At 40.8% G+C, this 25,320-nt stretch overlaps 1 protein-coding gene across 3 annotated transcripts in view; it reads left to right on the forward strand.

Annotated features, from left to right (window-relative positions):
- Positions 1-1,705: 1,705 nt before the first annotated feature.
- Positions 1,706-25,320, forward strand: part of LOC132381041 (polymeric immunoglobulin receptor-like) — a 29,329-nt gene continuing 5,714 nt past the window's right edge. Inside the window, exons 1-8 of one of the 3 annotated variants that reach the window (XM_059950153.1) lie at positions 1,706-1,785; positions 9,156-9,245; positions 10,549-10,869; positions 12,340-12,660; positions 16,228-16,548; positions 20,439-20,493; positions 21,189-21,280; positions 24,187-24,233. In XM_059950153.1, coding sequence (XP_059806136.1) covers positions 9,206-9,245; positions 10,549-10,869; positions 12,340-12,660; positions 16,228-16,548; positions 20,439-20,493; positions 21,189-21,280; positions 24,187-24,233 — 1,197 coding nt within the window. In that variant the 5' untranslated portion in view covers positions 1,706-1,785; positions 9,156-9,205. Of the gene's footprint in view, positions 1,786-4,394; positions 4,595-9,155; positions 9,246-10,548; positions 10,870-12,339; positions 12,661-16,227; positions 16,549-20,438; positions 20,494-21,188; positions 21,281-24,186; positions 24,234-25,320 lie in introns of those variants that run through there. The other 2 variants (XM_059950154.1, XM_059950155.1) reach the window with 2 other exon arrangements.

Consider the following 25,320-nt stretch of genomic DNA (forward strand, 5'->3'; position numbering starts at 1 on the left):
AAAGAAAAGTGTCTGGAGGAACTTGGGAGTGTTACAAAGGATGAACAGCTCTGATGGGCAGAAGGGTGCAAAGTTGCCCATGTCCCCTCCCCTGGGAGAATTACAAACCATTACTGTTGCCATGCTGCTAATGAGAGAGAAAGAGATGGAACAAAAACATACTGGGACTGGAACATTTGCTTCAGACAAGGGAGAGATAACACTGGGAAAGAGAGACTTGTTGTTCCACCATATTATGACTCCTGAAAGACTTACGGCTTCGGAGAAGGATTGTTTACTTGGTACAATTCTGTTCATTAAAATTCCTCAGTGGATAGCCGGAGTGGGCTGGTTTGATGGACTAAGCCATTCAAAACTGATTGACACCTGAGACCCCGTGAGTAGTGATAAAAGTGAGGTCTGGGGAGACACCCCTCAGACACACCAAGAGACACACTAATGAGCACTGCTTAAGTGTTGGAACCCACGAGAAAGTGTGGGGCATCGGAGAACGAACAAAGGATCAGTCAATTTTAACTCATCGTGTTTATAGCGAGGCCGGTGGGGGCTTGAGTGTGTGTCCACCCTTGCCTGGGTGACGAGTCCACCATAGAAGAACGGTCTAGCTAAAGGACAGAGGGGTCATACCTGAATGGCCACAACAACACATCGATGGATCAAGAACGTAAAGGAAGGTTTAACTGGCTGTCACTGTTCGCTCTCCCTCTCTCTCCCTCCCTCCCCAGCCACCCCCCCCTCTCTCTCTCTCTCTCTCTCTCTCTCTCTCTCTCTCTCTCTCTCTCTCTCTCTCTCTCGCTCTCTCTCTCTCTCTCTCTCTCTCTCCAACAACTACCTCAGCCTGTATGAACTGCACTGAACTGAACTTTATATTCATATATGACAATTCATTATCCCCTAGACATCGATAGAGCTTGTTTATTGTTGATTATTATTATACCCACACTTTTAGGTTTAGTATTGCTAACGTGTATTATCTGTATATTTGGATTGTTAATATTGATTTGTATATTTTACTAATAAACACTGTTTTGAAAATAGTACCAGACTCCAACGGATACTTCTATCTTTGCTGTTAAGACACCCAGTTACAGCGTACGTAACAGGAGTCTTAGACGGCATTTACAGATGTGGTCAACATTTTAGATTAAGCCCCTGCTTCATGACACCTCCAGCAATATATTTTTGAGTCAGATTATAACATCTGCTTTTGTTGGTGTCTCACAATTTGATTTTTCTCATCATTTCTATCAGTCATTGGGAATTGTCCTTTATTTTGTTAATTGTAATTATGATCTCTTTATATTCTGGCCTGCTACCTCAACAAACCTACTTATCAATTCCTCCTGGCTGTCTGCCTCCTTCTCTGTCTCCTATGGTCCAATTTCCTCTCCTATGAGATTCCTTCCTCTCCAGCCCTTTACCTTGCCCATCACTTGACTTCACCAATCATCTTCCAGCTAGCCTGAGTCCCCTTACCCCACCTTTTTATTCTGCTGTCTTCCCCTTTCCTTTTCAGTCTTGATAAAGGGTCTCAGTCTGAAACATCGACACTATGTTCATTTCCATAGATGCTGCCTGACCTGCTGAGTTCCTCCTGAATTTTCTGTTTGCTGCTTGTCACATGATCACACGTCAGCCTAAGTTGCCTCACTGTGGTTTCTAATCATACTTCCTGCCCTCTTGTTCCTTATTTTTTATTTACAGTAATTTCTTTCTGTGAAGTGCTAATCAGCCTCGTGAATAAATCAATGTGGATTTCGATTCTTCTAATTAGTTTCCTACCTGGTGAGTGACAACCAGCATGGGACATTTTTACTGTTCATTTGGGGGTCTTACATCCTATCCAGAACAGTGCTTGAATATACATAGATATTAAAGATGTCAGAGTCTGGAGTTCAGAGAAAGCTGGAGGAACTCAGCAGGCCATGCAGCGTTTGTCAGCATGATGGTAATTGTCGATGGTTTGGTTTGAGACCTTGCATTGAGTGTGAATGGAGAGGGAAGATGGTGTAAATAGGAGGGGAGGACATTGTGAAACAGGATCAGTTACTTGGTCTGCACCCCAGAGTTCTGAATGAGGGAACTGAAAAGATTCTGGAGGCATGAGTAATGATTTTGCAAGTATGGTTCCAGAGGACTTGAAAATTATAAATATCACTCAAGTCTTTAAGAAGGGAGGGAGACAAAAGGCAGGAAATTACAGGCTAATTAGCCTGATTGCAGTAGTTGGTAAGATGTTAGAGTCTATAATTAATAATGAGGTTTCAGAATATATGATATGATAAAATGACAAAATATGATATGATAAAATAGGTCTAAGTCAGCATGATTTCCTTAAGGAGAAATCTACCTTACAAATTCATTGGAATTCTTTAAGGAATTAACAGGCTGGATGGAGAAAGGATACTTTGTCTGTCAGTGGATGTTGTTTACTTGGATTTTCAAAAGGCCTTTGACAAACTGCTGCAGTTGTCAAACTCGAAGTAACTTTATTATAAAATACATTCATGTCACTATACTACCGTGAGATTCATGATGTTTTTAGGGTGATAATCTACTTAACGGTGTGCAGGGCATATCTGTGATGGAGTAGGCTGTGTCCACTAACTTTTGTAGGTTTTTCCATTCAAAGGCATTAGTGTTTTCATACCATGCCAAGGTGCAACCAGTAAGAATACTCTCCACTGTGGATCTATAGAACTTTTTCAAAGTTTTAGGGTACAGTTTGATCTTTGAAAACGTTTAAGTAAATAACACGCTGCTGTACTTTCTTTGTAATGATAATTACAAGCTGGACCCAGGACAGATCCTCTAAAATGATATCAGCAAGGAATTTAAAGTTACTGAACCTTTCCACCTCTGATCCCCTGCTGCGTACTAGCTCATGGACCTCTGGATACCTCATACTGCTGTCAATAATCAGCTCTTTGGTTTTGCTGATGTTCAGTGAGAGATAGCTGTTGTGACACCATTCAGCCTGATTTTCAAACTCACTCCTAAATGCTGATTGAACACACATGAGAATTGAAGGAACTCAGCAGATCAGGCAGCATCTACAGAAAGGAATAAGCAATTGATGTTTTTTGGCCAAGTCCCTTCATTGAACCCAGTTTCAGGTCAGGGTCCCCTCCTCAGATCTGGATAAAAGTGGAAGATTGTCAGTATAGAAAGCAGATCTGATCAGAAGGAAGATGTGTGTGTTGTTTGTCCTTCGGTGTCGAAGATGACCACGACTTCTGTCAGGTGGAGGGTTTGTGACTGTGGGTCCGGAGGTGACTGGAGAGGCCAATCCGGGCCCTGAAAGCTCGCCCACATATGGGACACATGAGGGTAGGTGCTGCAGTGGAAGTGGAGGTAGCTTGAGCCTTGCGCGCGGCGCGTTTCCTCTGAGCCTCTGCGGTGCGTCTGATTTCTGCTGCATACGCTCCTTTAGTGGTCCTGCTCCACCAGGTTGGGCGGTCCAGAGCAAGCGATTCCCAGCTACTGGGATTGATGTTGAGGTCTTTGAGGGACACTTTGAGGGAGTCTTTGAAACATTTCTTCTGCCCTCCAACTGAGCGCTAACCCTGGCTCAGCTCTCCATACAGCAGCTGTTTTGGTAGTCGACTGTTAGACATCCTGACGACATGGCCAGCCCATCTGGCTTGGACCTTCTGGAGGAGGGTGTAGACGCTGTGGGTGCTAGCCTGCTCCAGGACCTCCATGTCTGGGACTTTGTCCTGCATCGTACGTGGAGACGTCTGCGGAGGCAGCTCAAGTGGAAGTAGTTGAGCTATCTAGCGTGTCTGCTGTGGACAGTCCAGGTCTCGCTGGCACAGAGGAGGGTAGTGAGAACCACTGCTCGGTAGACCTTCAGCTTGGTGGTAAGGCTGAGTCCTCTCTGCTCCCATACATTCTCACGGAGTCTCCCAAAGGCGGCACTGGCTTTGGCAATTCTGTTGCTGATCTCTGCATCTATGTTCATCGCTCGTGATGTGTAAGATGTGTAAGATAAAAGACGATACAGTTCTGTCCCAGGTTATGAACTCCTGATCTAGGGACACTTCTACATCTTAAGAAACCTCTATAACGTTACTTAATTCAAAAGTCCAAAGTATGTACATATGTTTACACAAAGGTTGTCCTTGTTTGGGATTGTAGAGAAGGTTCTTGTCAGTTACAAGAGGACATAGAAAGGTTGAAGTGCTGGAGGGTGTAATGGTAGATGGAGTTTAACTCTAAAAATCATGAAGTGATACATTTTGGGTGATCAAAATTGAATGCAGATTACAAGTTTAATGCAGAATTCTTAACAATGTTGAGGTCCAGAGTGATATTCAGTTTCAAGTCTGTAAATTCCCCAAAGTTGCTGTACAATTTGAAAGTATGTTAATAAAGTGTAGAGTGTGCTGGACTTCAGTAGATTAGGGGACTGAGTTCAAGAACCACGAGGTAATGTTACAACTTGATAAAACTCTGGTTCGAACTTTGTATTGTGGAGTATAGGGCATAGATTGAGTGAACAGCCGGAACCTCTTTCTCATGGTGACAATGACCAATACCAGAGGACGTCCATTTTAGGAGAGTGGAAGAAAGTTTCAGGGAGATATAAGAGGTAAGTTTTTTTCACACAAAGAATGTTGGGTCCCTGGACTACACTGCAGACATGCTGGTAGAGGTTAACAGAAACAGGGACGGTTAGAGACTTTTAGACACATACAGTACATTTACAGAGCGTAAAAGTGCATTCTCCCTGGTTGGAAGTGTTCATGTTTTATTGTTTTACAACATTGAATAACAGTGGATTTAATTTGACTTTTTGACACTGTTCAATAAACCATAAGACATAGAGGCAGATGTAGGCCATTCAGCCCATCAAGTCTGCTCCACCATTCAATAATGGGCTGATCCGATTCTTTCAGTCATCCCCACTCCCCTGCTTTCACCCATACACTTTGATGCCCTGGCTCATCAAGAACCTATCTATCTCTGCCTTAAATGCACCCAATGACATGGCCTCCACAGCCACTCGTGGCAACAAATTCCACAGATTTACAATCCACTGACTAAAGTAATTTCTCTGCATCACAGTTCTAAAAGGACGTCCTTCTATCATGAAATTGTGCCGTCTTGTCCTAGAATCTCCTACCATGTGACGTAACATAGTCATATCTAATCTGTTCAGGCCTTTTAACATTCTGAATGTTTTTATGAGATCCCCATCTTCTCCACATACACTCCATCCTGGTTCTAGGCCCTTCACTATTCAAGAGGTTTCAATGAGAACCCTCACTGTCCCAACCTCATGCTTCCAAACTTCAGCAAATACAGACCCAGAGCCATCAAACACTCCTCATACATTAACCCTTTCAATCCTCAGGTTGTTCTCAGGAACCTCCACTCATTCCTCTCCAATTATATCACATCCTTTCAAAGATAAGGGGCTGTCAAAGATAAGATAACTGTCAACAATATTCCACATGCAGTCTGACCAATACCTCATAAAGCTGCACTGTCTGTATGATTTCTCAACAGAAGAGCAGACAATGCTTTACAATCCCACCATTGTACATACAGGTATGCACAGGATTGGGATCAGGTTTAAACACAATGGTTCAGTGGCCTTTTCACTTTTCTTCATCAAATTGTTATTATTCAGTGATCTAGTTGCTGAAACAGAAATGCTTTGCATCTCTGCACTTGTTCTCATCAGCATATTGAGCCATGGTTGTTGAGAAATTTTCCAAGAAGTGACAGGGCAATGCAGAAAGAGAGCGGAGCAATACGTCAATATTTAGCATCTGTTGTTACTTCTCTATATTCTGTTTGCTAAGACGAATAAAGAAAACAGAAGTTCTGACCACATCCTTCACTGAGGGTGAACATTATACAGATGACAGCAGTGACTGATGCAACAGAGTCAGCACTCATACTATACAATGTACAGAATTTAAGCAGGGCTAACATACTGCATTGCATTTCACCTAAAATAAATGTAACGAACCCAAAATTACAAAAGCTCTCCATCTAATCTGAATTATTTTTTATCATTTATCTTTTTATATACAATGTGAAATGAAATGTTTATACACAATTGCGAAGTCAGCAACAAAAATTCAGGATAAAATAAATCAGCCATATTCCTGCATCACCTCAACCCTCACACTACAATGAAATCAAAAGCAACACACACAGAGTGCTGGAGGAACTCAGCAGATCAGGCAGAATCTATGGAAATTAATAAATAGTTGACACTTTGGATTGAGGCCATTCTTCTTCCTTGCCTTTTCGTGGTGAACTACATATACCTGTCTGGACACGCACCCCCCCCCCCCCCCCGGCTGACTGCTCCTGTGGCTCCTCCCACGGACCCCAGTATGAAGGTGATTGGAGACACAGGCCCGGCCTCAGTCCCCAGGATGTAGTGTGGTGGTCAACTGCTGCTTGTTCGTTCTTCCAGCCAATAAAAGCCTATATCTCGCCTCATGTCTCCAGAGATATTGATGGTGCATCACTTTTATTTACCCTGGGTCCCTTTTCCCTTCCATTTCTCCTTTGGTTCACTCAACCCTCCTATCAGTTTCCTTCTTTTACAGCCTGTACCACCATTCCCATCCACCTGGTTTCACCGATCACCTTCCAGAGAGCCTTCCTCCTCTCCCCCATCTTTCAGACAGCTGCTCACTTTCTTCTCAGTCCTGAATAACAGTCTCGGGCTGAAACATCAACGATCTATTCATTTCCACAGATGCTGCCTGATCTGCTGAGTTCCCTGCAGCATTTTCTGTTAGTTGGTTTGGATTTCTAGTGTCTGCAGATTTTCCAGTGTTTACAATGAAGTTAAAGTTAAACAATTAACATTGTACAGTTAAAGTTCAAGATGGCGCCGATAAGTGGCGATTCTGCATAGAGCTCCATCATCGAATATTCCTGTTTAAGACTGCTATGGTTAATTTCATAATATACAGTATGTCGGTGATATTAAAATTGATTCGTATTCTGATTCTGTATGACTTCTCCAACATGTGTGACACACGAGAATTGTTATCCCTTGTATTGATAATCTTCTCAGATTTCATCTGCCCCCAGTAATCGCACAGCATGAATCTGGATAGATCACACTTCAACTGACATGGAAAGATCTAACCTGGTGAACAGGGATACTGTGATGCTAGAGACTGGGAGTCTGAGCAAAGGTATGTAGGGTTAGAGGAAAGGGAGACCATGGAGCTGAGCTAGGTGAGATAGAAATGTCTTCCCCTTGGACACGTGTGACTTGCCCATTTACTGTGCCCTATGATTCTATGAGAAATAGAAAATGCAGGGGGTCGTCTACTTAACACAGATAATTTCCTGTCAAAATGGAGTTGATTTGGTTTAAGAACAGATCTGACATGGATATTATGTCATTGTGACTGTGTAATTCCATTCACTTAGTTTTCCCTCACATTTAACTGTAGCAAAGTGCAATTCCATCAGAGCTCTTGAAATTGCACCAACAGATGGAACAGAATTCAGCAGGGGTGATCTTTAAAGGTTCCTTCAAAGAGCAGACACAGCTTTCAGAGAGGAGAGGGAATGAAGTGAAGTGCTGTATGTTGAGTTTGCATAAAAAGCCCCTTCTACATCACACCTATTTCCTACTTCGCTCCCTCCTCAGCAGCAAGTTCCCCAAAGCAGATTTGATTGAATTATCTGAATCAGAATGAAAATCAGGTTTATTATCACCGGCATGTGTTGTGAAATTCGTTAACTTGGCAGTTGCAATTCAATTGAACATATAATATAGAAGAGAAATAATAATAAATAAACAAATAAATAAATAAATAAACCTTTTACTGTTTATGTAAATTGAATAGGTTAAAAATCATGCAAAAACAGAAATCATGTATATTTAACAAGTGAGGTAGTGTTCACGGGTTCAATGTCCATTTACGGATCAGATGGCAGAGGGGAAGCTGCTGTTCCTGAATCGCTGAGTGTGTGCCTTCAGCCCTCTGTATCTCCTAACTGATGGTAACAATGAGAAAAGGGAATGCCCTGAGTACTGGGTGAACCAAGGCAAGATCCAGAAGGATGTACAAATCTCTTAGTGTAACTCCAAAACTCCCTGAAATCTGGAACAGAGGGAAATTTGGAATCATGTAAATTAGCAGATAAAGGAGAGGTTATGGCAATGGGCCGGCAGCTTGCATATCAGAATTCATGTTGCAAGTTACAAAAATAACGTTAAGACACGCTCTAGGTTGGAGTGTAGTTGTGTTTGCAGCATAGCATGAAGGATGGGGAAACATTGGCGGGATTGCAGAAGAGGGTCACTAGATTTTGCCTGTAATATCAGACCATAAGACCAAAAGACATAAGAGAAGAATTAGGCCATTCTTCCCATTGAGTCTATTCCACCATTCCATCATGTCTGATTCATTTTCTCTCTCAACCTTATTCCCCTACTTCTCCTGTTAACCTTTAATGCCCTTAATATTCAAGAATTTAACAACCTACAGGGATTTGGCCTACACACCATCTGTGGCAGTGAATTTGACAGATTCACCACCCTCCAGCTAAAGCAATTTCCCCTCATCTCTGTTCTAAAGGAATGTGCATGTACTCAGAGACACTGTCTTCCGATCCTAGAACTCCCCATCACAGGGAACATCCTCTCCACATCCATTCTCTCTTGTCTTTTCAATATTCAATAGGTTTGAATGGGATTCCCCCCCTCCCCCTCATTCTTCTAATCTCCAGTGAGTACAGGCCCAGAGCCATCAAACTTTCTCCTCACACACATAACCCTCATCATGGGTTCTTTCTCTTTCCAGCATTAACTTTTCACCATGAATACTTTCCCTAATGATGCACCATGGCTAACATTATAAATCAAGCAAAAAATAACTTGAACTTCAGTCATCAGGTGGTCAGTATTTCAGATTAATTCCCTGCTTCAGGACACCTCCAGTTGTTTATTTTGACTTCAGATTAGAACATTTACCGTTGCTTGAGTGTAATATTTTAACCCGTCTCAGCATTTTATTCAGTCTTTGAGAAATGTTTAAATGTTCCTGTCCTGCTAAATATAACTAAGAGCTTTTCAGATTGTCACATACCACACACCAATTGTGTTACTGTAGTTTTTTTGATTGAACTTCCTGTTGCCTTCTTCCTTATTTTTATTTCAGTCATATCTATCTGAGGACAGACAGGTCCTGACTGTGTGTCAGTGAATAAAATGCCGTGGACATTGATTCTTCTGATTGGTTTCCTACCTGGTGAGTTACAGACAGCACTGGACACCTGCATAATCAGTGTTGGATTGGGGGTCGTACAATGTTCTCCACATCAGTGCTTGAATGCCTGTAGACACAAAGATGTCGGAAATTGGAGTTCAGATTACACTACTGGGGGAGCTCAATGGGTCAAGCAGCATCTGTCAGCGAGGGGAAATGTCAATGGTTTAGGTCGAGGCCCTGTATCATGTCTGAGTAGAGAGGGAGAGGGTGTAAATAGGAGAGGTGGAGGTGTGGAACTGGGTCCTCAAGTTAGTCGGGGTGAGGAACGATGAAGCAAAACAGGTAAATGAAACGGGGTGGGAAAGAGATGGTGTTTCGAGGTGGTTGAGAGGGGGAAGCAGATAAGAAGAAAAGAGGAATAGTGTTGAGCCAGGTGTGGGGAGAATCTGTCCTGCTGGAGAAATCTCCTGGCATCTGTTATGTGAGAATATCAGGTCTACCATTGCTGGAATCTGATCTCACTCTGCAGGGATCTCAATGACATTTGACATTATTGTCTTGAAATCCGAGTTCTTCGTGGGTCAATTCAGTGGTGCAGTTAGCAGAGAACATTACCAGATCTGGAGTCAAAGTAAACCAGGGTGGTAGGGATAAGAGATTCCTCTCCCTAAAAGCCTTTCCAATCCAGATGCGATTTTGACAATCTGGCAGTTCATCATTGTCATTATTGATACTTTATTTTTAAATTCCAGAAATAATAAATGGCATTTCAGCACTCAAAGTATTGCAACAGTTATTGAAATCACACCTGGTATTCTAGACAATGAAGTACCAATGATCACTGTTGCACCACCTGCTAACTACACATAAAAATACTTGATAGGTACAAAATATAAAATTTCCATCAGAACCAGAGAGCACAGTTTCAGACATCATGAGGGGTTTCTTTCTGCAGTTCATAAACTTGTCTGAACACACACACAAAATTGGGAGCATTTTAGATGAAATCGCTGGGACTTCTGTGGGCATTTCAAAGGCCGAAATAATCTGACATAATTGAAAGGTCAACACTGCGGCTCTCCCTCAGTACTGCAGTGGAAGGTCAGCCCTGGGTTTCTGCTCAGGACTCTGGAGTGGGAAGTGAACCCACAATGTACTGACACAGGGGAGAGAGCACTGACACAGTAACAGCACTGACTGCACTACACACCAAAATCCCTGGCTGTGGTGTCATGGACCGCATACTGTACGTGACCTGCATGTGTTTTCACCGTCATGTTCAAAAATATTTGTTTGCATTAAGTTGTTCCTTTCTCCTCAAATATGAAAATGCCTCCCTCAGTTTCAGGTGCATTGTGGGCAGTGAAATATATCGGAGGATATGTGGGAAGAGCGATCACAATCGATTGTCACTATGAAGCACAGTACCGCTCAGACACAAAGTATTGGTGCCATGGATGGACTCTGCAATGTTCAGTTTTAGTGAAAACAAAAGGGCAACACGGACGGAGGGGACGAGTGTCAATCACAGATAACCCAGAACGGGGAATATTTACTGTTACTATGGAGGATCTTCACTCTGGAGATGCAGGATGGTACAGCTGTGGAATTTCAACACCAGGTTTTGATCCATTGTTTAACGTACAACTGAAAGTATCTGATGGTAGGTTTCTGAGTGATTGACTTTGTCCCTTCCATAAAGTAAGTGTCCAGACTCTGTCCATCCCTCACTATCTCTGCATTCATATCAGTGTCAAATGTTTTCCTCTATACGGCAGGTCACTGAACCTAGTTACAGTTTCATTCTCTCCTGAAAGCCACCAAACATGTGACAGATACCTCACTAGCTGCTGCCTTTAAACCTCCTGTACATAATAGAGTGGCCACTGAGTGTATGTTCATGGTCTTTTGCTTCTGTGTCCCATCCACTTCGAGGTTTCACCTGTTGAACTTTCAGATGCTCTTCAGCACACCGCTGTCGTAACGTGTGGTGATTTGAATTCCTCTCACCTTTCGGTCAGCACGACCCCGTCTGGCCATTCTCCTTTGACCTCGTCGTGGTTACTTGAAATGACCTGGAGACACAGACAATTCTTGAAGAAAATTAAACCTTTATTTGCAAACAAAGGCTGAGGCAATCAATGAACTTGTCACCGAAAGCCCACCGAGCTCCGGTGTACAGCATTCTTTATAGTAATTTCTTATCTCAGTTACATTTCGGTTTCATCGTCATACCCAATCAAGTTTTAATTGCATATCATTTATATATGAATTAATTAATCGCTTTTGCCTAGCCCGGTGCGCCACCATTATATTTCACCCATTCGCATTGGGACCTTATTCGTGGCCAAGATTATGTTTTTCAGACAACCTCCCTCACATTACATTCCTGCTCGCAGCATCCTGTCCGCCACCGTTATCTTGTACTAAACAAAGGTTGAGTGTAATACATGGGATACATCTCAGCTAATAGTGCTGCTAAACAAACAGGTGTTCTGTAAGTGCCATAATATGCAGCTAAAAGAGTACAAAGTATCTAGTGAAAACAAGACATAACAAAATGTGTCTAGAAAATAGTACATATTAATATTCGGTACCTAGAAGTAATGACATAGTATAGTAAATAGCTAATACATAGTGATTATATTTCAGGTATATATATAGTGGTTATGTTTCAGGTATATAGTGGTTATGAGTGGTTATGTCACGTATATTTCTCAATAACCTCTCTCAGTAACGAGGCACTTTTGTTCACAGAATTGCTGCTCTCTGGATGTTGTTTCATGTTGTTCGTACCATTCTCAGTAAACTCTAGAGACAGTTGTGTGTGTGAATCCCAGGACGTTAGTAGTTCCTTAGATATTTAAACTACCCCATCTGGCACCAACAATAATCTCAAGATCAAAGGCTCTTAGATCACATTACTTCCACATTCTGATATTTGGCCTGAACTTTGACCGAAACTGTTGAATATTTCTGCAAGCTTTAACAGGCTGAGTTGCTGATGGTCTGATTGATTAATTAGATATTTGCATTAATGATCAGGTTAAAATTTGTACCTAATAAAGTAGCAGAAGAGTCTATGATTTTCAAAAGTTCATTCAGTGTCTGAATGTTTAATTCTTTCCCATAGAACTCATGTCTGCTCCTGTGGTTCGATATCTGTCACCAGCAAATGTCTCACGTCTCGGGGGCTCAGTGTCACTTTCCTGTGAGTCCTTCCAGGGATCCCTTCCCATTCAGTACAGGTGGTATGAACAAACCTCATCTGGGTATCCAACGATCTCAGATACCAATGAACTGACTCTACATTGTCAATCCTTCAACCACACACACCATCAATATTACTGCAGTGCCTCAAATCGGTTTGGAGCAAGATCCAGTGCAATGTTTAATGTGACAGTCTTCAACAATGGAAAGATCTGCAGTTACGTGACAGAAATCAATGACACTAGTAAGTCCTAGTTTCAAGGAAATATACTTTTAAATATTTATTTTTGTTACTCTGTTACTGCTGCTCTTATACTTCTAGTGAGGGTAAGGTATTTCTTTGCATTTGTATAAGCTACACATTGCAGCCACCATGGGGTAGAACTAAAGTGCAGAGAACAGTTAAGTCTGTCACTTGCTCCTGGAAGATGTGGTGCATCTCAAACATAGTTGGACTTGTACATCTGGACAAATTGAGAACATTCCATTAACTATTCTGGCTTTACTTTGAAAAGTAGGTATTGACTTCTGATTTTCATAAAAGCAGAAGGAAGGACTTACAATATTGCAAATATTAGTGGGAATGACAGAAATTTAGCAATATCAGGGGCAGGGATGAGTGTTGTTGCTATTACTAAGCAGAATGTTCTTGGGAAGCTGAGGGCTCTGAAGGTAGATGAGTCATTTGAACCAGATGGACTACACCCCAAGTTTCTGAAATAGTTATATAAAGAAATTGTGGAGGCATTAGTGGTGACCTTTCAAGAATAACTAGACTCTGGAATGTTCAAAGGATTGGAAAATTGGAAATATCAACACCACTCTTTAAGAAGGGAGGGAGGCAAAAGGAAAGATATAGTTGACCAGTTAGAATGACTTCAGTGGTTGGGAAGATGTGGGAGTCTATTATCAAGAACAGGAATTTGGGGTGCTTGGATGTATATGATCAAATATGTTTTCTTTATGAGGAAATCATGCCTGAAAATCAGCCTCAAACTGAAAGGACACCGCTTTATTTTATTTCTTTCCCAATAGAGTACAGAGTAGGTCCTACCAGCCATTTGGGCCACAACACTGAAGGAACTCTCGACAATCCCAATTAACTGTAACCTAATCACAGGGCAATCTGCAAGGGCTAATTCTCCTAATGAATCTGTCTTTGGACTGTGAGAGAAAACAGGACCACTTGCGGAGACCACATACATTCCACATGGAGGATGTACAGACTCCGTACATTTAGAACAGAGATGAGGAGGAATTTCTGTAGCCAGAGTGTGTTGAATCTGTGGAATTCAGTGCCATACATGGCTTTTGAGGCCAAGACATTGGGTATATTTGAAGCATACTTAATAGTTTCTTAATTAGAAAAGACTTCAAAGACTACAGGTAGAAATCCCGGGAATGGAATTCAGTGGGATAATAAATCAGCCTTGATAGAATAGTGGAGCAAACTATTTGGGCCAAATGGCCTAATTGTCTTCCTATGTCTTATGGTCTCATTGCCTTTGGTCATCTCTAGCTTTTGAATATCTGAGCAGTCCAGGTAAGTTATTAACTGCTAAAAGTTACTTTTTGGTTGTTGAATAAAAATCGTCACTCACTTTGAGACATGAGAAGGAAATCCATTCTTTCTATGAAAAAGGCTGCTGCATTTCATGATTACAAAAAGGATAATAAACCTTCAATTCCCTTTTAAACACTAAAGGAATGTCATTACAAGGCAAGGGATGGGCTGGTGTTCAGCTTGCTGCACAGCAAGGTTTACGTGTCTTTACGTTGAACTGAGGCCTTGGTTGGCAATTAACGGGCTCATGAATCGACTACAGTGATGACTGGCTTCTTGGCTGTGGCCTCGGTTTTGTGAATTTCAGTTCCAAATTTTATTTGCTTACTTTGATTTGCTCTTTTTTTGTATAGTGGGTCTTCTATTTATTTTAATGCTTGTTGGAAGGAGGTGAATCTCAAGGTTATATATGGTATTCATTCTTTGATATTAAATGTACTTTGAACTTTGAATTTTGAGATTGAAGCGCAATCTGATTGGCTGTGATTCCATAAGCTGTCACATCTATGCAATGAAATAGAATTTTGAATTTAACCTTTCAAAAGTGTGTTCCAGCTTGGGGAGGATGCTGCAGAGTCAGAGAGTTACAGGGTATGGGTACAGGAGCTTCACCCCTAATTGTCCATGCTGACCTCAGTGTCTTCCTGAGCTTCGCGCATTTCCTCACAATTTGCCTCCATCCTTCTAAAACTTCCCTGTACATGAATTTGTCCAACTCTATTTTAAATAGGTTATTTGTACCCATATCTAGCACTTCCCTTGGCAGCCTCATCTACGCACACACTGATCTGTGTGGAAAACACTGCCGCTCCAGGCTATCTAAGGATTTCCCCTCACTCCTTGAACCGTGAGTCTCTAGTTTTCGACTCCCCTACCCTGGAATAAAGACAGTGATTATCCACCATACCTTTGCCAACAAAATTAAATAACACTATAGAATCCTTGTAAAACCACACACAACAAAGACTGACAAAAAAACAAAGTGCGAAAGATGGCAAATCTTGCAAGTAATAAAAATATGTAAACAAATAATACATAGAACATCAGAAGCAAAGTCCCTGAAAGTGCGTTCACAGCTGCAGAGTCAGTTCAGAGCTGTGATGAGTTGAAAACTGATCCCAGACCCTGATTGCTATAGGACAACAACTGTTGAGGAACCCAGTAGTGTGGGACCAAAGACTTCGGCACCTTCCACCTGATGGTAGTACCGAGAAGAGAGGGAGACGGGTCAAATGCAAGCAGACAGGACAGGCTCAGGTGGGGGGAGCTTGCTGGCACTGAGTAATGGGGCTGAACACCGGCTCATTTTCATGTAAACTTAAACAACTCTTTCTACTGTCCACCACACTGCAGTGTCACCCATAACTTATTAATCACGCTACCTACATTTTCATTCCAAATTATTAATATTGAAGACAAATAAGAGTGGTTAACGAATAACAGCACTGATCCTGATGGCACACCACTGGTGATAAAGTCTGACGTTGTCAGAAAACCAACACTCCACAACCACAATCTGACTCCTTCCACCAAGCCTATTCAGTATCCATCCAGATAGCCTACTATATGTTCCCACATTGCAAATCAGTCTACTGTACACGGTACGGTCATAAGCCTTGCTAAACAAAACTGCTAAACTAAGGTCCTGTCCTCATTAGTCCCTTTGAACATCTCTCAAAAAAAAATTCAGTCAAATATTTTTGGGAGAGGATTTCCCATGCTCAAGATCATGTTGACTATCCCGAATCAGATCTTGCCTTTGCAAACTCAGATAGTTTCTGTCTCACGCAATTGCCTCCAAAAAGTTACCCCCACTGCTCACTTGCCTGGAATGGGACTGGATCAGTAACCTATTGAACTAAAAGTGTGGAAACACTCTGAGACATTATTGGGCAGTGATAATGATGACTCCAATCAAATAAAAATCATTACTTGTGAAGAGTTGTGAGCACGTGATGAGTGACGTTGCTGTTGTCTTCTCAGTCCATGTGGAATTCAATTATACCAATTGATAGTGTGGCAGATTCCTTAGAACACAGTATTAGTTTTAAATAAGACATCTTTATTTATTAAAATTGCATTCATTATCTTTTGTGCTTCTTGTGCTGCATTTAGGTCCAGCATAAAAATGAATTTATTCTAGTCTACACGTTCATACAGGAAATGACATTAAACAATCTTGAAACTTGAGTCTGTTTGTGTACATTTGATTCTACCTGTCCATTTTCTAAAGATTTTCTCTCTCAGTTTCAGGTGCTTTATGGACAGAAGATAAAGTAAGAGGAGTTGTGGGAAGTACGATCACAATCGATTGTCACTATGCGCCATTGTACCGTTCACACAAAAAGTATTTGTGCCGTATGGGGGATCGTCAGTGCACATTGTTAGTGAATACAAATGGCACAAATAAGCAGAATGGAAGAATGAGAATCAGAGATAACACATCCCAGGGAATATTTACTGTTACTATGGAGAATCTTGTCTCTAATGATACAGGACATTACAGATGTGGAATTTCAACATCTGGCCAGCATCCAGTGTTTGATGTGCATCTCCAAGTATCTGCCGGTAGGTTTCTCATTGATTGAGTTGAAATGTCTGATTCAGGCTTCCTCTGGGAAGAGTCAGGGCAGCAGGAATACCCTGAGGCTCCACAGCAGTGCAGAGCCCTGCAGTGAGTGCGCACAGATGGGGATACCTCCCTCATAATTCTCTCATCCACTGTGAGTTCTGAACCACTGTTGGGATACTGATTTCCAGTGGAAGGCTCAGTATATTTTCCTGCTTCGGAACTCCATGAAATGTCCCCCAGTTAAAGGAGGGGGTGTTTGCTATCCTGAGGCAAATTAGTGCGAATATATCTGGGAGGCCTGCCTGTTATCTTGGACCTAACTGGAGGCAAGTGCAGAAATTACCTGGGCCCTGGCAGACATATTTAATATATGCTTAGCGACAATGATGCTTAGCGCAGAGATTGGCACCTTTTCTGTTGTTGTTTGCATCTGTATTAGTGATCTGGATGATAATGTGGTAAACTGGATCAGCAAATTTCCAGATGATACCAAGATTGTGTGTGTATTGCACAGTGAGGAAGGCAATCATGGCTTGCAGAGAGATCTACAATAGATGAAAATAGGCTGAAAAATGACAGATGGTATTTAATGCAGACAAGAGTGAAGTTTTGCACTTTGGTAGGACCAACCAGGGTAGGTCTTATACAGTGAATGGTAGGGCACTGAGGAGTGTGGTAGAGCAAAGGGAATACTGGTCAATAATTTGTGTAAGTTAGATACGGTCGTAAAGAAAGCTTTTGGCATATTGACCTTCATAAATTAATGTATTGAGTACAAGAGATGGGATGTTATGTTGAAGGTGTATAACATGTTGCTGAGGCCGAATTTGGAGTATTGTGTGCACTTTTGGTCACCTACCTGCAGGAGAAATGTATACACAGTTGAAAAAGTACAGAGAAACATTTCAAGTATGTTGCCAGGTCTAGAGGACCTTAGCTATAAGGAAAGAGTGACTAGGTTATGCCTGTATTACTTAACAACAGAGAAGCTTGAGAGGAGGTCTGATAGAGTGCACAAAATTATGAGGGGTATAGAAAGAGCAAATGGAAGCAGGCATTTTCCACTGAGGTTGGGTGGGACAACAACCAGAGGTCATGGGTTAAAGGTAAAAGGTGAAAAGTTTAAGGGAAGCATGAGAGGAAACTTCTTCAATCTGAGGAATTTAAGAGTGAAGAATGAGCTATCAGCTGTCAGTCATTGGCTATATTTAAAACGAGACTTTATTGTTTCTTGATTAGTAAGGACATCAAAGGATACAGGGAGAAGGCAGGAGCGCAAATTTAGAAGGGTAATAAATCAGCCATGATAGAATGGTGGAGCAGACTCAATGGATGGAATGGCCTAATTCTGCTCCTATCTTTCATGGTATTATGGTCTATGATCTCACGTGATTCTTTGTTGACTTCATATCAATATCAGTACTAATGGTTTCCCTTCCTGCTTTAGGTCACCGAAGCCAAACCACAATTATACTTTCTCCTTAAAGTCACTATTCATTTTGTACATATCTGACAATTTCCTGCTTTCAGATTACGGTGTGTTTTCCAGGACACACACAAATGTTGCCATTGCAAAGTCACACTGTTAGGTCTCATTTCAGACTGTCTCCTTGCTGCTGAGAGAGACTGAAGCTCAGATTTTCACACTGACACATACTCAGTGTCATCATCATTGTTCTGATCATGAGTCCTGCTGTTTTCAGCGATACTGACAGACATGGAAGTTCAGGCAGATATGAGGATGCAGAGACACAATGGAGTAGATGAGATGTTGAGATACAGATTTTCAGAAGTTCACTGATTTTTCCCATAGAATCCTGTTCTATACTCTGTTCTAAGTCTATTCCTTTGCTTTGATTTTAATACCAAAAAGTGACTCAAGTTGTGGGGACTCCATGTCAGTGTCTTGTGAGTCTGTCCATGGATCCCTTCCCATTCAGTATTCATGGGATGAAAAGACCCCATATGTGGATTTCAATATCTCTGATACCAATAAATTGGATCTATAGTGTGAATCCTTAAAATATAAAAATCATCTGTATTACTGCAAAGTTGCAAATGTTAATGGAGAAAATTCCAGTGAAATGATTGGAGTGTCCATCTCCAACAGTGTCAGGATCTGCAGAAATGTGATTGAAGTCAACAGCATGGGTAAGTGGTGCAGGGTTTGATTCTTTATGATGGTCGATGGAGTACAACTGAATGATTGATGTGTACTGGATATTGTGTTGTTGGAACTTCACTCAGGAGCGTGGAGTGTATGTTGTCACCACCTATCAGAGAATGAAAAGCCTTTCAGCACAGCAGTTCAAACGTGAGTTTCACTCACCACAGGGTCTCCTGCCTCTGATCTTCTTTCACCGGCTGACTGTGAATGTGTCACATCTGCTAATATTTCTGGCCATTCGTTAAGACAGTCCTTCTAAGATAAACCACTTCAAAGTTCAAAGTAAATTTATTATCAAAGTATGTATATGTCACCATATTCTACCCCGTGATCCATTTTCTTGCAGGGATTGACAGTAGATAAAAATTAATAAAACAGAATCAATGAAAAACAACACATAATCAAAGATAGACAAATAACCAATGTGCACAAGAAGAGAAGCCATGAAATACAAAAGAAACAAATTAGTAACAAGTAAATAAATAAATAGCATTGAGAACATAAGTTGTAGAGTCCTTGCAAGTGAGTCAATAGTTTGTAGAATCAGTTCAGTGTTGAAGTGAGTGTAGTTATTCACACTGGTTCGGGAGCCTGATGGTTGAAGGGTAATAGCTGTTTCTGAACCTGGTGGGGTGAAACCTCCTTCTCGATGGCAGCAGCATGAAGAAAGCATGGCCTGGATGGTAGCAGTCCTTGATGATGGATGCTGTTTTCCTGTGGCAACACTCCTTGTAGACTTTTCATTTTTATTTTTTTCAATCTTTTTATTGATTTTCCAGTAAAAAATATACAAATAAGAGGAGAAGTTTAGCAAGCAGATAATACAAAAGATGTATAAACAGCAGTAACGAAAAGTATATATTGTCAAAATCAGATAGGTATAAAGTTACACTGTTATATATACAATATATTCAGGAAACCACAACTCCTCTTAACAAACTGTAAAAAAAAATTGTAAAATTTTAATTCATTTGAGGATATTGAGGATAAAATTAGAAGAAAAAGAAAGAGTGAAAACATCCTTCCAGTCACCTCCGAACCTTCACGGATAAGGATTTTCCCTAAAGAGAGAATAAAGAGAAATAAATAAATAGATAGATAGATAGATAGATAGATAGATCATATTAAAATATTGAATAAAGGGTCGCCGGACTTGCTCAAAATTAAAAGGTGTATCATACATATCAAATGAAATATTCCCTGAAGGATGGATGGATTTCATGTTGAAAGGCAGCAGGGTCAAGAATGGGGACAATTCTAAAAGAATATTGAGCATCCTTTCATTCTTGTACTTGTGTCTATTACTCTATGCACTTCGAACAAATGTTTTAAAAATGAAAAGGTTTTTTCAAATATTTTAGTCTCCCTGGAGAAGTAGAAAGTTTACCACCAGCAAGAGAATCTGAGAAATTCTATACATAGAATATTATTGACAGGATTTTATGACAGCTTCTCGGAATGGCCGAGGTTTCTATCAATAGTGCAGATGCAGAAAGCCAGACCTGGGTAAGAGGAAGGGAATGAGTGGAAAACATAAAAGTGGTGTATGTACTGATGGACATGTTGCATATGAATCTCATCTTTAATCACTTGGTAACAGATTGGGTAACAGATCACCTTTGGTCCAACATGCTCAAGTACCCATTGGTCTAAAAAATGTGCTCTCTGGTTCTTGCAAGTACAAAACAAACAAAATTGAATTTTATTTTGTTTTAACAGGGTCAAAGCATGTCCATGTAAATACTAAGACTGGATCGATAACAACTGCACAAAAGTAAGAAACTACTTCACCTCAAATGTAAAATATAACGTTCTCACTCCAGGTGGTTTCACAGCTACTGTTTCCAAATAGAACCAGATGGGTGAGAAATTTGTTTCTCTTTAGCTGGTTTTCCACTCGATTGAGATGATTAACTTCAATGAAATGATATATTAAATGATGTATTGGAAACAGATTATTCCTGATTATATTGTACATGCATCAAGCCTGAGAACAAAGATAATTTGCTTACCTTAAACATTCAATAATAATACTCCTGTTCTGAATCATAAAGTAATTGTTATATATTAGAACAACAGCCCCTCGGCCTGATTCATCCGAGCCAACCAAGAGGGCAGGTAGTTATGAAACAAAGAAAATCATAAAAAAGAAGAGGTATGGCTACATGATCAGCAATGCTGTCTGTCAGAGAAGAAACCACCAATCAATCATGTGTGTAATACCTCCAACAAAGTGTTTGTAAAGGAACCAGGTAGTATTCCTAAATGGCCTGGACAGTAGATACTCTTTACGATCATTGGTCATGATCACATTTCTGCTTGTTGGACACTGTCAACAGAGTCTAAAATTCATTTTCTGAGATGCAGACATCCTGAGCTCATGAAAAATGCTGTGTAAATGTCAGACTTTACAAATGGTCAAGAATAAGTGATGAACCAGGACTGACCTTTTCCTATTCTTTACCACAGACCCACTTACATAATTGTGCTCACTGTCACTGGGATTCTGCTCATACTACTTGTCATTTGTCTACTTTGTTACCTGAGGAGAAAAAACAGGGGTAGGTTTCTTTTTTCCTTTAATTGTTTCATTATGAATATGATAGCTAGCTGCTGAATCTTAAGGAACTTGATTTGGTTGCAGTCAACAAAAAGCCAGGATTAGAATGCCAATGTGTTGGTTTACAACACATGAATGAATGGTGTTGTTTCCACTGTAACCTGGTGACTCCATTGTTCCCGAAACATCAGACGATGGAATCTCACCTCAGGTGTGGAATGGCAGAGAACCAAGAGGCTGGGTAGAAGAAAGATTTAGATGGTCTCACCTGTTGTACTCAGTTTTGGGGAATTAGCTGTTGTATTTGAAAGTGTATTCAATAAGATCTTCCTCAGTTCACCCTCCAATTAAAAGCAATCATTTGGGCAATGTATGTGTAAAATCATTCTCTCAAGTAATTCTCAAAATAAAAGATCAGATGCATCTTCTATCTTTCTATCACTCACTGGAGAACATTCCCCGCTCTTATTGGATAAAGTTACTGTAGATTAAGTCATGGGTCTGCTTTATTGAGATGATCCTGAGATGGGCACCACCACAGAGTAGAGATTAGCTCGATGCTATTACTTCTGGGGGCGTTTTGGACTTTGGAGTTCAATTCTGGCACCGTTCTTAAGGAGTCTTTATGTCCTCACCATTCAATGCATGGGTTTTCCCGGGGTGCTCCATATTCATCCCACAATCCAAAGACATACCAGGTCTGTTATTTGGTCATTGTAAATTGTCCCATGATTAGGTTAAGGTTAATCAGGTTTGTTGGGGTTGTTGGGTCAGCATGGCTCAAAGGGCCAAAGGGGCTTACTCTGTGATGTATAAATAAATAAATCAATAATCTTGTGTCCCTTAGTTAGACTTTGTAAACCAGTGAAGAGAACTGTGAGTGGGGTGATCATCTGTGTGTTATTATCAGATGAGGAAATGAGAGTTCATCACTGGAAAATAAAGCCCCTGCAGTCTCCAACTCATCGGCTGACAGAAAAGAACTCATTGGCTCAAAATTAGGACAACTAATAGTTCCAACCGCTCTCCGTGATGTATTCCCTGTCCTCTCTCTCTCTGTAATTGACCAGAGAATGACTTTCCCTAGTCACTGTTTGTTGCAAAGATCTGAACAAAAGGAGTGCATTCTTTTCCAAAGAGAAATTCCCTAAATGATCAAACCCTGAGATATTGGCAGAAAAGTGCTGGGAATGCTCAGCATGTCAGATGGCATCTGTGGAGAGAGGAACAGCTGATCCTTCAAGGCAACGACCTTACACCAGAACTGGAAAATGTGAGCGATAACAAGTCTTGAGGTGCAGAGGAATTATGGAAGGAAGCACAAAAGAGAGGGTTTCTGATAGAGTACAAAACAGAAAAAAAAAATTAGAAAAGATGATGTGTGAGGCAAAAGGTGGTTGTAATAAGATTAATGAAGACAAAGATGAATGGGTTTTAAGATTTGATATCTGCATCAGTAACTTTATCCTCATCAGTAACAGAGTGTACTGCTCTTGATTTCTCTTGACATTCGCTTTATATAGCTGACTAATAATAATAAAAAAAACTGGAAAAGGCTTTGGGAAATAAAATCTGTTCACAATTCAACTTCTACTATTCTGCCCTCACTCAAGAGTTTTCCTCATTTTCTTAAGCTAGTTAGATAGGTAAACTCCAATCCAGGTATAGTTGTTGCTTGAAGGAGGTTCTATGGTTCAGAAACACATTACAGTAAGCCAAGAGCTGAGAAAAATGATAGTGTTTCTAGGTGTTCTCACAAGAGAAGGATTCAAACATTGATTAAAGTTCCTTTGACTCATAACAGTGTTTCTGACAGATGAATGAATAAATAAACAAGTGATTATAAAATGACCCACCTGTTGTAGAAGGTCAATTGCTTAGAAACACAGTGCGGTAGTGAGGAAAGAACAACTGCTGTAAACTTACAAGTAAGCATCTAGTGATATCTAGTGGCTAGAAATAAAATAGCAAACTAAATTGGAGTGTGGTGGGGGGGGGGACATAACATCCACTAATAGTCTCAGGCCATCAAAACTCTTCATTAAGGATAAGACATTCAGATTCCGTATAACCTGGTGAGACAACAGATAAAATTGTTGATCTCAGTGTTGAAATCAAAAGAAGGTCTTATGGCCAATTGAAAAATGAGGCGATTTTTATTTTGGGGAGTTTATTCCTTCTGCATGACAGACAATCTGCTAAAGAGCCCTGGAGAGGTCCATCAGAATTTTGACAAATAATCTTCTGCATCATATTGTGAAGGAGAAATCTGATGCAGAAACACCCACAGACAATGTAGAAAATGCTCGGTAAATCAAACCGAAATTTTAGCAAAAAAACAATTAAGATTTCAAATCCAAAACCCTCATTACAATATACAAGGATGGTAAACATTAGTTTTCAGTGGCAGGGCAGGTGGTGGGGGGTTGTAAAAACTATGATCCTTTCTGAATATTGTGCAGTAACCAGAGCAGAGGTTTGCTCTGTGTGGAGAATCATTGTTGTGTTGCAGCCTGAGGTTCCTGTGGTTCTGAGATTCAGTATGGGGGCCATGGTAGCATAGCAGTTCATGTGAAACTATTACAGCTTGGGGCATTCTAGAGTTTGCAGTTTAATTCCAGTGCCATTCTGAAAAGAGTCTCTGAATGTCCTCCCTGTGGGATGCATGGATACACTCCGGGTCATCCAGTTTCCTCTCACTGTCCAAAGACGTTCCAGGTAGGTTAATTGGTCAATGGAAATTGTCCTGTGATCAGGATCAGGTTAATCTGGCTTGTTGGGGGTTGCTGGAGTGGTGAAGCTCAAGGGCTGCAAGGGCCGACTCCGTGCTGTATCAATAAATAAATAAATAAATGTTTATGTCTATAACAGACATGGAACTTTCAGCAGTAATGTTGTATTTTCCAGAATCCAACCACAACACATCTCACAGAGGAGGCAACAATGAAACCCAGGTATGGACATGAAGTATCAATTGTCTGAATCCTTCAGAATGTTTAAAATTTGGATTACATGGGAGTTTACAAATCATTCATCCCCCCCCCCCAGCCCAGTCCAGCATAATATTTTACAGAAACCTCCGAACACCCCTCTCATTGAATCCCATCAGATTATCCTTCCAGCTATTTGTCCCTTTCTCTTGTGATTATCCAACTTTTCCTTAAGTCTATCCATAATATTTTATGTGACTATTCTTCAAATTGGCTCCAGTCTTTATTATTGTTACTGAATGGCAAAAGCAAGACTGGTCCTTTCTCTACTGTTAGAGATGGAGCGCCTAATTGTGAATATCTGTCTTTGGGTTCAATGATTTACCAGTTTACATTTTGTGTATTCAGTCTGTCTCAAACTCTGATGTGAAGTCAGAAAAATAGGGCAGGTCTATTCAGAACAATAAATTGGAGGTGGCACGGTAGTGTAGTGGTTAACGTAACACTATTACAGCGCCAGCGACCTGGGTTCTCTCCGGCTACTGTCTGTATGTTCTCCCCGTGAGCGTGCGGGTAGACCCGTTTCTCCCACATTCCAAAGTAGGCTAATGTGGTCACATGGGTTTAACTGGGTGATGCGGGCACATTGGGCCAGAATGGCCTGTTTCCATGCTGTATCTCTAAACAAGTAAATATCTGTTCAGTGCTGACCTCAGAACCTTCACTCTAGGGTGACTTTCTCACTCTACCCCTCAATCCTGATGCCAGTACAAATATTCTATTGTCTCTTAGGTCGGTTATCAACAACATTTTTTGATATTTTCCACAGGTTTGGAATGCTTGTGCATTATTACCTTCATTAAAATCCCGATTGATTTAACTTTGTCCTAATTAAGACCAATGTTCGTAAAGAGCTTCAATTGTTTTCTCATTTCTTTAGTTGCTTTTCACTTTCCCTCCAAGAGCTGTACTCTCAGAGAACTGTGTGTTCCTCCTGTGCATCCTCCAGTCTCTGAATCCCACCACCAATGTCAGTAGCTTCAGCTGCCCAAATCCCACACACTGGACTTAGCCCCATGAACTCCTGTACTTCTGTCCTCTTAACTTTTGG

Source organism: Hypanus sabinus, chromosome 25 (genome assembly GCF_030144855.1).
Source record: "Hypanus sabinus isolate sHypSab1 chromosome 25, sHypSab1.hap1, whole genome shotgun sequence".
NCBI classification, from domain to species: domain Eukaryota; kingdom Metazoa; phylum Chordata; class Chondrichthyes; order Myliobatiformes; family Dasyatidae; genus Hypanus; species Hypanus sabinus.